Genomic DNA, 12,156 nt, shown 5'->3' with positions numbered 1-12,156 from the left:
TTCCCCGATCACTGACAGTGATTTATCTGTGTACTGGACCTGCAGCGCGCGTAACAACACCGCAAGGTTGAGGTCAGTCTTCGTTATGTTGGCGATGGTAGCCTCCTTCTCCCTTTCTGTGTCCAGTTCCTGTAAAAGTTGTTTCCTCGGACAACGACGAGATGGTCCGTCCACCCCACAATTTTCACTGTTGGGCAAGGCCGGGTCTGTGCAGATGTTTGCCATGATGCCCTTCGCCTTGCCGCTGGCGGGAATGCCCTGCTTCTGTCCCTCCCACTGTGCGATATTAATTGGCACGCCCTTGTTTTTCTCAGCCATGGAAAACGATGGAGCATGATTGGACTGATACCTTTGAGGACTGGTGATGTGATGATTCGTGTCCATTTTCATCTGAAGTATATCTCCTCCCGGGTCTGCGATCCATTTTTCGCTTGCACGTATGTTCCCAGTGATCAATAGCCCTTTAAACTCAATAGTAATCGCAAGGTTGGTTCCAGTGATCAAAAGCCATTGAGCCCAGTGGGTAATCGCCTCCCTTGATTCCACCCTACGCCTAGGCCTCCAGCTGGTAACGGCGATCGTCTCGGGATAGATTTCAGACCTGAAGGTTTCTGCTGATTCCCCTTCTCTGAGACACTTTATTCTGTGATTACTGCCATTGAAAAATCCCGAAAAATGGGGGAGAATTGTCCGCCTTGCAGGAAGATTTGCCACAATGCTGATTACTGTATCAATATTCTCACACAGGCTCACACGGATATGCTGCTGATTTAGGTGCTTCTCAATCAGAACGGTTCCCTCTATCATTTTGATGATACGTAAATCCTTGCACTCCAAGGTTGGCTGACTAGGGATTAAATTGTGGCATACCTGATGGTCAAGCCTTCCATCGCCGGAAGGAATCCCGAGCGGGATCTCTGCCAAAATTTCCTCCGTCTCCTCTGACTCCTGGCTGGACTGCTGATGCGGATCGGCTTCGCGGCTAGCTCCGCTCGGGACACTCGCCGGTCCCAAATCGACGCACCGGTCGAAAAGGGTGGAGCATTTAGACTGGAAGTAATCAAGGCTCTTTCGGGGATTTGTCGACCTTCGGATGATTTCTCTCAATCTCTGTTTTGTGGCAAGGGGAATGAAATCGGCGATACACTTGCGGCTCAGTATGGTGGTGGCGTGGTTAGCGGCGGGCGTGGCGGCGGTCAGGGCGGCCGGAGATGGCTCTTCCTCAATCACTACTCTCTTGGGTGTAATCTTCTCCCCACTCACTCTCACAGATCCTCTCCTCGGATCCGTACAGGCGGAATCGCCAGGATCGCCTCCAGCTTCGCCAGAGAGGCGAAGCGTCATATCGTCCCGCTTGTGCAGCTCATTCAGTGGTTAAGCTCTAAGCTAACCTCTCTTTCTCGATCGTGATTCGGAATCCCTTACTAGGTTAACTCTTACCTTATGTAGCACGACCATGCATTTCTAGTTGCGATCACTCGAGGGGTCCCAAAGATATCTCTCTCTTGAAGAGAGGGGCAAATTCCATCTTGATTGACCAAGCCTTGCAACATGCTTCAGGTCTTTATAACTACCTTGTTACATTGTAGTGTTTGATGGCCCCTACCTAAGTAAGTCGATTCACATCTCAAGTACATGCGACAATGTCAGGTCTAAGGACAAAGCGGGCACATTGTGTAGAAAGAGAACTACAAGTATAATTTACATGTCTCGTTTTGGGCCAACCCTACGTTCATAACATGTGTTAACCTCATCGGTTTGACATCTCCATGTCGATGACTTACGAAACATAATCATCAACCAATCGATGTGCTAGTCTAATATTCACATGTATCATCACATGAACTTCGACTAGGAACAACTTTAGAAAACCATAGAAGTAAAGATTTTCATAAACAATTCACGTACTTGCCAATCAATACAAGTTGCCTCATATGGATATGCAAGAAACATTACAACAACTTATGGATACAACGAAATATAATCATCCCTATAATTGCCTCTAGGGCATATTTCTTACACTGGCGGCTTAGATATGCAGAGATCAGATTTAATGGTTAAACCTTTTAAGTATAAAAACACATTTTAATGATTTTTTATTATTTTTCTTGTAATATTTATTTCTGGCAAAAATAGAGATAGCACAATACAAAACTCTACAATTGTGCATATATCATGTATGCATTTCCCTCTTCTCTGCCTCCAGCTACATTTCCATTGACCCCTCTACTGTAGCGCTGCTCTAATGTTGTTGGCCTTTATACCGAGATTTATGTGAAGCTTGATCGCGATCAAGGAGCGATCCTCTGCCCGATTTCGATCGGCAGGCCATGCAGCGGAGTCGGCATGGGGTCCCTGACGAAAGTGTTCTCCTTGCAACATAGCTTCCATCTAAACTGCCTCACCAGGTGGTGCATGGTCACCAGCGTCTCGATCCTGGAAAACTCTATCCCGGGGCATATCCTTGGGCCACCGCCAAAGGCGACAAAGGAGCACGGTGGTATCGCTGACACTGTTTGGCTTTCAAACCGGGATGGGTCGAACTTGGCTGGCTCCTGGAAGATGCTTGCATCCATGTGAGTCACGTTTGCCGTCCAAAACACCTGAAAATGGTGTAAGAGTTTGAAAAGTATATTGAGTGAAAGGTTTGGATTTTAGCATATGGAGCTAACGAGTTGATATCAATTGGAATTTTTTGAACGAGGGTGGATGACAACTGCTTGTCTATCTGGACCATTGCCACGTGACAATCCGTCGGCTCTATACTGGGGTTTGAGATGAAAAATTATATTGAGCGAACATTTGGATTTTAGCATGAGGCTTCTCGGTAAGTTGGTGATGCTTGGTACGATTAATTGGTGTGAGCTGTGCAAGGATGCAAAGTTAGCAAATGACCTGCCATCCTTTGGGGATGAAGTAGCCATCGAACTCGGTGTCCTCAAGTGCTATTCTGAAGTTGCCGAAGAGTGGGGGGACGACGCGAAGCGTTTCCTGCGCGACTGGCCATGTGAGCTTCATCTTCGTCAGGTCTTCCCAGGTCAGAGCCTCTCCATCGGTCTTGTTTTTCGCGATCTCCTCATGCTCTGTGCCAAGGAAGACCATCATGAGTTCGTGACCATGGCGGTGGTGAGTCCAGTTCTTGTGCAAAATACAGTGAAATGTTTACTTGCCTTGTACCATGGCGGCCAGGGTTACCGGATCATTGGCGAGTTGGCGGACCATGAACGTCATAAGGATGGATGACGTGTCGTGGCCAGCGATGAGGGCGACCATGGCGTTGTCCACGATCTCCTCATCGGTTAGCAGCTGATCGCCCTGGTCGTCCGTCAGGCTGAGCAGGCAGGTGATGAGGTCGCTGTTGGAGTTGGACGACGCCTTGCCGTTGCGGTGCTCCAGCAGCAGGCTTCCCTTCTTCTCCCGCGTGATCCCCTCGAGCACCCGGCGAGCCCTGCGGCTAGCCTTGAGGCTCCGGCTGAACGCCGTGAACGGCAGGTTCGCTGGGATGGCCCACATGCCCTCGAGCATGCGCGCGAAGTCGTCGGCGAGGGCGTCCCGAGCGGCGCCCCGCTCGAGGCCGAAGAGCAGCGCCGAGATGATGTCAAACGTCAGCTGCTTCATCAGCGGCATGATGCAGCCCCGCCTATCGTCGACGCTACACCATGGCCACGGAATCCCCCAAGTGGACCGATAACCCGAACCTACGCGATACATGACAAGGTGAACTCATCCCTTTCGACACTCGACGTCGTCAATACATTGGATGGTATACTACCTCATGGATATGTGTTATGTGTCATTAGGTACAAACATCGACAAGAGTTCACAAGAGGGAGTCCATCATGCTTAAGGAGGAAGAAGGAAAGAAGAGAGGAAGAAGAAGAAAGAAGAAGAGAAAGAAATAAGAAGAAAGGAGAAGAAAGGGGGAGAGGAGGAGGCCGGAGCCTCCACCCAGGAGGGGGCCGGAGCCTCCAGGCCTCACTTGGCCAGTACCACGCCCAGGAGAAGGCCACCACGCGGGAGGGGCCAGGCCCGGTACTACCGGCCAGCCTTGGCCGGTACTACCGGCCAGCTCTAAGCGCCACCTCCAGCCAGATGCTGAGCGGCACCTCTTGGCCGCGGGAAAGAAGGGGAGGCCGGTACCTCCGACCATGGTACCGGCCAAGGTACCGCTGGGGCGCCCCGACCCCCAGTAACATGTGATGCAGCTCCCCGGTACCTTGGGCGGTACCTCCGGCCGTGGTACCGCCCAGAGGCCCCGTCTCCCAGTAACTCTTCGACCAGATTTTGGTGTATTTCGGGTACCACGGCCGGAGCCTCCGCTCGAGGTACCGCTCGGCCTAATCCGCCTCAAATCTGAACCGTTCATCTTCATCTGGACGTCCATCCTTGATGCCATGTAATACCTAAACTACCCTTGCTCGAATCTGAACCTATATGTATCCCCGTACTCCCCATTTGTTAGGGTTAGACAAGATTTGGCTTAGAATAAATTTTGAGCTTTGTCTCCCTAGGGTATCATCCCTCTGTAATCAAGGCCACCCTTGTTGTTGATTGGATTTGTGAGTGAGATTCTAGTGTGGTGCACTCTCTCTCCCTCACCGATCTCCGTCTCCAACACCGGGTCTCTCACCTCGGAATTCTACCGCGGTCTCTTCCGTGGGTGATTCTATTCGGTGTGGTCCATCGAGCCACGGGGGTAAGTATCGATTGTATCGGGCTGGTGTGCGTGTGTGTGTCCTCGTGTTCTTCGCGTTCGTCGTATTCATCGTGTTCTTCGTTTCCCCTCTTTTCCCCTTTCGAGTCCGGGTCAATTCGCGAGATCGGGCCACAAACGGGGTCTTAGACCACATCATATGGTATCAGCAGCCTTTGGTTTCCGCGAATTTGACCCCCCACCCACCCAATTTCGTCTCTAAAAATTTTCCCCAAAAATCCCCAAAAATAGCCCTAAATTGCCTTTTGACCGATCTGTGATTTGGTTGCGTTTTGAGTGGTTTTGGTCCATGTATTTGGTGTCTCTAGTGTTGATCTACTAATTCTCCCACTTTCTATCCACAAATTCCTTCGATTTTCGAGTTTTGGGTCAATTGGATTTGGATTTGGTGAAGAACAGGAGAGAGAAAGAGTGGCTCGCGTGAGCTCCCAGGAAAAGGAAGAGCTGAGCGGTACCTCAGGGTGGAGGCTCCACCCGTGCACGAGCGGTACCTCCGGGTGGAGGCTCCACCCTCCACTACCGCTCCTCCTCACCAAGCCGGCCACCACCACCATCTCCACCCCACCACCGTCGACCACCACCACTCCTCTCCGCAGCCGACAAGCACCGCCACCCCCTTAATCATCGGCAAACACCGCCACCCCCCTTAATCACCGGCAAACACCGCCACCCCCCCAAACCATCGGGAAACACCGCCGCGGCAAACCACCACCGCCGCCGCCACCGCAAGCTCACCGATACCGCCATCGGCATACCACTGGCAAGCATCGCCACTGCCCCACCATCACCACCGCTGCCGCTAGCTCACCGATATCACCACCGGCATAACACCGCCATCGACGCCAAGCTACTTTGACCCGACTTTTCTCTTAACTTGTGTTTGCTTGTTCCGGTTTGAGTGTCTTGTTTGTGAAACTAACCGCAGCTCCGAAGCAAGCGACGACATCCTCGGCACCCCGAACTTGCAAACGTACTCTTGACACCACCGCCATCATCGCAAGTTGTGTGTTCATCACCGCCTAACATCTTAGGTATAACTTGCATTCCCCTTGTAACCCCTCTTCTTTTGCGATCTATCCTATCGAGCATTGCTTATCGAGTGTTGCGTGACATTGCACGAGGCCCCGATTGTGAGGTGTGTGTGTAGTGTGGAGTCAAGCTTCTAAGCAAAACTCGTGTGGCAAGATAGCAAAAGCGAGCTAACGCTATCATAGAGCGAGAAAAAGAAAGAAAAGCACAAAAAGAGTGCAAGTGCCATCATACATACAAAAGTGTGCAAGTGCCCCATATACATAGAAAAAGAGTGTCAAGTGCCACCAAATACAAAAGAGAAAAAGCTTCTAAGCAAAAGAGAGAAAAGAGAAGAGATGCCGCGTGCGAATTTTGTTGTCTCTCCGTTTGCAACCAAAGCTTTGCCTCTCCTTGTGTTAGTGTGACACCGAGCACCCTTGCTTTCGGGCTTCTTACACTTTTCCGCTCATTCCTTGGTCGCACTAACCCCGTTCATCTCGTGTGTGCGTTCCATATCTTTTTCGTGTTTATAGTGATCATCGCTTTGACATTTGATTTTTGGATTTCACCCACTCTTGACAACACACTTGATTTCGGATTTCGTCTTTTGGCTTTCCACCACACTCACCTAACACCATATTTGCTAGCTTTTGCGTGTGTCTTTGAGTGAGTGCCCGATACAATTGATTTTTGACCTCGGCTTGTTGGATCGCCCCGATCTTATCATACCACGGTAAGGTTGCGAGGTAGTGTTCTTCCACTAACATACACCATATACATACCATCGTGCTAACATGTATAGCGACAAAGAGGATACGGAGGAGTACACGGAGCACTCCGAGGAGGACACCTCCTCAAGCACCGCGGATGTGGAGGAACATGTGGAGCTCGACACCGACTATGGCTCCGCGAGCATCGCCGACATCTCCGACATCGAGGAGCTCACCAACGACCATAGCTCCCCAAGCATCCTCGACATGGACGACATGATGGAGCGCCACCTTGCGGACGACTTCGACGAGCTCTACATCGACAATGGCTCATCAAGCATGGACGACATGGTGGAGCAACGCCACACCTACGACATCGACGACATGGCGGAGCCACACCAAGAGTACGATATCGACGACTTGGTGGAACAACGCTACGCCTACGACATCGACACCATGGCGGAGCCTCACCTAGTCTCCACAAGGAGCAACGACGATGCTCCCAAGTACCACCACTTGGCCATTGGAGCTACATATGAAGATAGAGGACCTCCACGATGGCACCATCATATGGATCATCAAGAGCGTCCCCATCATGAGCGTCATCGACACACTTCTACGAGCTCCACAAGGCGCCATCATGAGAGTGTTTATGCACAAGATCGTCGACTTCAAGTACATCATATGGAGCATCAAGAGCGTCCCCAACATGATCGTCGTCGACACTCTTCTCCAAGCTCCACAAGGCGCCACAAGCGACATGCCACGCCACATGAGCCATCATCTAGGCATGTCAAGGATCGTCATCGACATACACCATCTCATGATCGTTGTCGACCATCACCACCTCATGGATCCCATCGACATACGTCACCACATGATCACCGCCGACACAAGCTACTCCATGAGCGCCATCGACACACATCTTCCACGGATCTTCGACGACACCACTCAAGCCATGGTGATGATGCCCTAAGACGAGAGCCTCGCCATGAAGACGACAAACACCATCATACGGTGTCTACCACTCCAAGGATGGCAAGTGCACATCCCGCATACCTTCCTCATACGGCGACTTCCACCTCGTGTGCCACCACCACAATGGCCTCTAGCTCGTCACATGCCTATGGACTCCGATGCTACAAGTGCAAGCAACAAGGCCACCTTCCTCGGGAATGTCCCAATCTCCTTTGTGAGGTATGCAAGGCCAAGGGTCACATGGCATGGCAATGCACATCGACGAGCGCCGACATGCTCCACTTCGACGAGCTACAAGGCCAAGCCACCAAGAAGCCTACGGCGCCCACACTTCAAGATGAAGACCTCCAAGGCCAACGCAAGGATGATGTGGATCCGAGCCTAGCTCTCCACGACACTACGGCGCCACCGATGGAGGACGACTTGGGAGACGATGGAGTTGAGCATGGTGAGCATGGGATCTTCCCTTCACCTATGGAGGCGCATGGAGTTGAGATGGTTGAGCATGGGAACTTCCCTTCAACCAAGGAGGCGCATGGAGATGAGGAAGTCGAGCCTACTCCCATATGCTTTATCGATGAGTTGGTACCAATCCCATGTGAGCTTGAGAGCCACCTAGCCCACTTGAGCGAGAGTGATAGTGAGTTGAGTGACTTCTACTCCACATGTCAGTTTGAGTGCTTCCAATTGGAGGACATGAGTGATACACAAAGTGAGTTGCGAGAGGTAGATGATAGGTCCATGGAGGACATCGCATTTGCTAACACATTAACCTCTCCCTCTTTGGTGTCTCCTTATGTTGCACTAGGTTCCGAGGAGGACGAGTTTCCGATCATGGAGACGATGTACATGGTGCATGACGATGAAGATATCTCACCATGCTTGCTCCAAGATGCACATGCCGACCACATGGATCCTCCTACTTCCACCACACCTACTTCAAATGAGTCGGCCTACAAAGGTAACAACATAGGTGTTGGTGATGCCATGATCCCACTAGTGGACATGATGACTTATGAGTGCATGCATGATCTTGATGATCCATTTGCTACGTCACATGCTACTTTCATGTTCCCTTGTGATACTTTGCTTGACAACATTGTTGATCATGTGGATTTGAGTGCTTGTGATACCTTGACCATGCCATGCTATGAGAGCTTTAATTTCTCCACCATTGCTTGCAACATGTCGACCAATTGCTCTTTCACATGTATTGCTTGCAATGACAATGATGACATTAGCGTCCGCATGCTTTGCCCAAAATGTTTGCACTACTCCACGATCCTTGCATCCAAGATTGTGAACAATTCCCCTTTCTTATGCTTGGTATGCAAACATGCTTATTTCATTGTCCACGAGATGGCCCCCATAGCCTTCTCCATTTTTGATGATCATGAGTTCCCACATGCCACGCATGCAGCTTCATGCCATTTGCACTATCGCCATGCATTTCATACTATTTTGCTTGACACTCATGGTGATGCGCACAAGTCTTGGACCATCATGATGGATGATGTGTTCCTCTACCATGCACACACGCTTTTTGTTTCCTCTATTGTGTGTATAGGTACCCGCATGACAACTTCCACCGCCACGGAGCATGAGTTGACGAAACGCGCAATTGAGAGCTACCCCAACAAGGACCTAACCCGCGGGAATCACACCAAAGGGTATGTTCCCACAAGCTTTCGCCCTCGTGTGTTTCCGGCTTGCCTTGTCGAGTTTCCGGTTTGGTCCAACTCCTCGTCACCTCTTTTGCCTCTTATGTAACGTATCTTGACACATCTTGTTGGCACAATGATTGTTGTATGTCTTGATGATATCATCATACACTCCAAGAATCTCAAGGACCATGTTATACATGAGAGAGACACCTTATGCATCTTGTGCCACATGTCACACACAAAGTTGCTCATCTTTGGATTTTTCATTTCATCTTTGGCATTTGCAATGGATTCTTTCACACTTGAGGAGGCTCATACTCGGCTCACGCCAACCATACTCTCCCAAGCTCGAAGTCTCCATCGTTTTGCCATTGCACATAACAATTTTGCCCCAAATTTTGCCGCCGATACTTGCCTTTTGTTTGTTCCATTTGCTTGGGACAAGGCCACACCACACATTCTTCACACCATACAACTCTTACATGCACAAATTTTTGCCCTACCAAATTTTGGACACATCCACACTCTTTTGGTTCCCATTTTTGCCAAATGTCTCTTCGAGAAACGACTTGATGCTTCGTATTTGATTGAGAGCCTCTTGTTCGCCGATCACCAAATTGGCATCCACAAGCTTTCCCTTCGCAAGTTGTTTTTCCCCAAGTGCTTCTTCGACTGCTTCTTCGACAACCAAACTCCCAAGTACGTGGTGAGCAAGACGTTCACCATCTCGGACCTCTCGTCACAACATGGAGATGAAGAGGAACAAGAGTCGAGGACGACTCTTCCCCAAGGGGGGGGAGATGATGCAGCCCCGCCTATCGTCGACGCTACACCATGGCCACGGAATCCCCCAAGTGGACCGACAACCCGAACCTACGCGATACATGACAAGGTGAACTCATTCCTTTCGACACTCGACGTCGTCAATACATTGGATGGTATACTACCTCATGGATATGTGTTATGTGTCATTAGGTACAAACATCGACAAGAGTTCACAAGAGGGAGTCCATCATGCTTAAGGAGGAAGAAGGAAAGAAGAGAGGAAGAAGAAGAAAGAAGAAGAGAAAGAGATAAGAAGAAAGGAGAAGAAAGGGGGAGAGGAGGAGGCCGGAGCCTCCACCCAGGAGGGGGCCGGAGCCTCCAGGCCTCACTTGGCCAGTACCACGCCCAGGAGAAGGCCACCACGCGGGAGGGGCCAGGCCCGGTACTACCGGCCAGCCTTGGCCGGTACTACCGGCCAGCTCTAAGCGCCACCTCCAGCCAGATGCTGAGCGGCACCTCTTGGCCGCGGGAAAGAAGGGGAGGCCGGTACCTCCGGCCATGGTACCGGCCAAGGTACCGCTGGGGCGCCCCGACCCCCAGTAACATGTGATGCAGCTCCCCGGTACCTTGGGCGGTACCTCCGGCCGTGGTACCGCCCAGAGGCCCCGTCTCCCAGTAACTCTTCGACCAGATTTTGGTGTATTTCCGGTACCATGGCCGGAGCCTCCGCCCGAGGTACCGCTCGGCCTAATCCGCCTCAAATCTGAACCGTTCATCTTCATCTGGACGTCCATCCTTGATGCCATGTAATACCTAAACTACCCTTGCTCGAATCTGAACCTATATGTATCTCCGTACTCCCCATTTGTTAGGGTTAGACAAGATTTGGCTTAGAATAGATTCTGAGCTTTGTCTCCCTAGGGTATCATCCTTCTGTAATCAAGGCCACCCTTGTTGTTGATTGGATTTGTGAGTGAGATTCTAGTGTGGTGCACTCTCTCTCCCTCACCGATCTCCGTCTCCAACACCGAGTCTCTCACCTCGGAATTCTACCGCGGTCTCTTCCGTGGGTGATTCTATTCGGCGTGGTCCATCAAGCCACGGGGGTAAGTATCGATTGTATCGGGTTGGTGCGCGTGCGTGTGTCCTCGTGTTCTTCGCGTTCATCGTGTTCATCGTGTTCTTCGTTTCCCCTCTTTTGCCCTTTCGATTCCGGGTCAATTCACGAGATCGGGCCACAAACGAGGTCTTAGACCACATCACGGCAGCACGGTGACGGTCGGTTGGCCGGCCCAGCTCTCGTCGAGATGGCGCCGCACCTCGCCGTCGATCTTGCCGACGTACGTCCTGAGCATGTCCGGCCTGAGGAACTCCATCAGCGCGCCGCGGATGCGCCGGTGGTCGGCGCCGTGGATGTCCAGGATGCTCTTCTCCCCGAGTATACGCTGCACGGACCGGGGCTGCTGCGTCGACAGCGCGCTGCTGAAGAAGGTGAACTTGTTGGCCGCCGGCCCCGCGAGGAGCACCGTCGGCGTGCCGAACAGCGACAGCTTCGAGACCGGTCCATACCTGTCGATCCGGTCCCGTATCCACCGACTGCTGCCGTCGCCGCGCATGGCCCGGAGCAGGGCGAGGCTCTGGCCGATCACCGGCAGGCCGAGGGAGCCCGGGGGCAGGTTGGGCGGACATGGTTTCTTGGCTCTGGTCAGGAGGTGGATGATGGCTATGGATGCGATCGTGACAACGAGTACCACGACCACGGACAAGTAATCCATTGGAGAGTGAGAGCAAGTTGCTAACTGCAAACGAGGAATATAGGGGATAGGAGTGAGTCGAGTTGACTATGATTTTCTTTCTTCAGATTTCTTGGTATTGACCTTTAAACGAGTCGATCGTTTGACCACGTGCGGTGACTGAACAAGGCACATGCACCACTAGGCCACTACGTATGCATCCCCAAGTACTTGAGCGTGTAACACAAGCTTAGCTAGCTTTTTTTTTCTGAACCTGGGAAAGGCCCAGAGAGGCCTAGAGATGCATTAATATCAACGGTGGAGGTACATATTGTAAACAGGACCCTAAAGAAATAGCAAATACAACATAATCCTATAAATTAGCACAAAGGGCCCTAAAGAGTAAACAAGAAAAGCAATCAAGCCCTTCTTCTCCACCACAACAGCAGAGACTCGACCTCCAGCTGTCCATCTTGGGACGAGACCACTTGGGAGAAGAAGAGCGTCGCACGGCGGCAGGAATCCCTCGGAGGGCCTTCATCTTGGAGGTTGAACCGATGCCTTCATCGACATCATGAGTG

The 12,156-nt window shown here is 51.4% G+C and overlaps 1 protein-coding gene and 1 long non-coding RNA gene across 2 annotated transcripts; one reads left to right on the top strand and one right to left on the bottom strand.

Moving 5' to 3' along the window:
* Window positions 1-1,910: 1,910 nt before the first annotated feature.
* Window positions 1,911-3,618, bottom strand: LOC127306424 (beta-amyrin 28-monooxygenase). The gene is made up of 3 exons (XM_051337059.2): window positions 3,171-3,618; window positions 2,896-3,083; window positions 1,911-2,603 (listed from the first exon to the last, which is right to left on the bottom strand). Exons 1-3 carry the CDS (start codon window positions 3,616-3,618, stop codon window positions 2,292-2,294), a joined length of 948 nt encoding a protein of 315 aa, XP_051193019.2. The 3' UTR covers window positions 1,911-2,291.
* Window positions 2,918-4,567, top strand: LOC127306425 (uncharacterized). The gene is made up of 2 exons (XR_007854653.2): window positions 2,918-3,037; window positions 3,190-4,567. It is a non-coding gene; the product is annotated as an uncharacterized lncRNA (long non-coding RNA).
* Window positions 4,568-12,156: the final 7,589 nt, after the last annotated feature.

The sequence above is a fragment of the Lolium perenne genome, chromosome 6 (genome assembly GCF_019359855.2).
Source record: "Lolium perenne isolate Kyuss_39 chromosome 6, Kyuss_2.0, whole genome shotgun sequence".
Lineage (NCBI taxonomy): Eukaryota > Viridiplantae > Streptophyta > Magnoliopsida > Poales > Poaceae > Lolium > Lolium perenne.
This window is presented reverse-complemented; position numbering and strand designations above follow the sequence as displayed.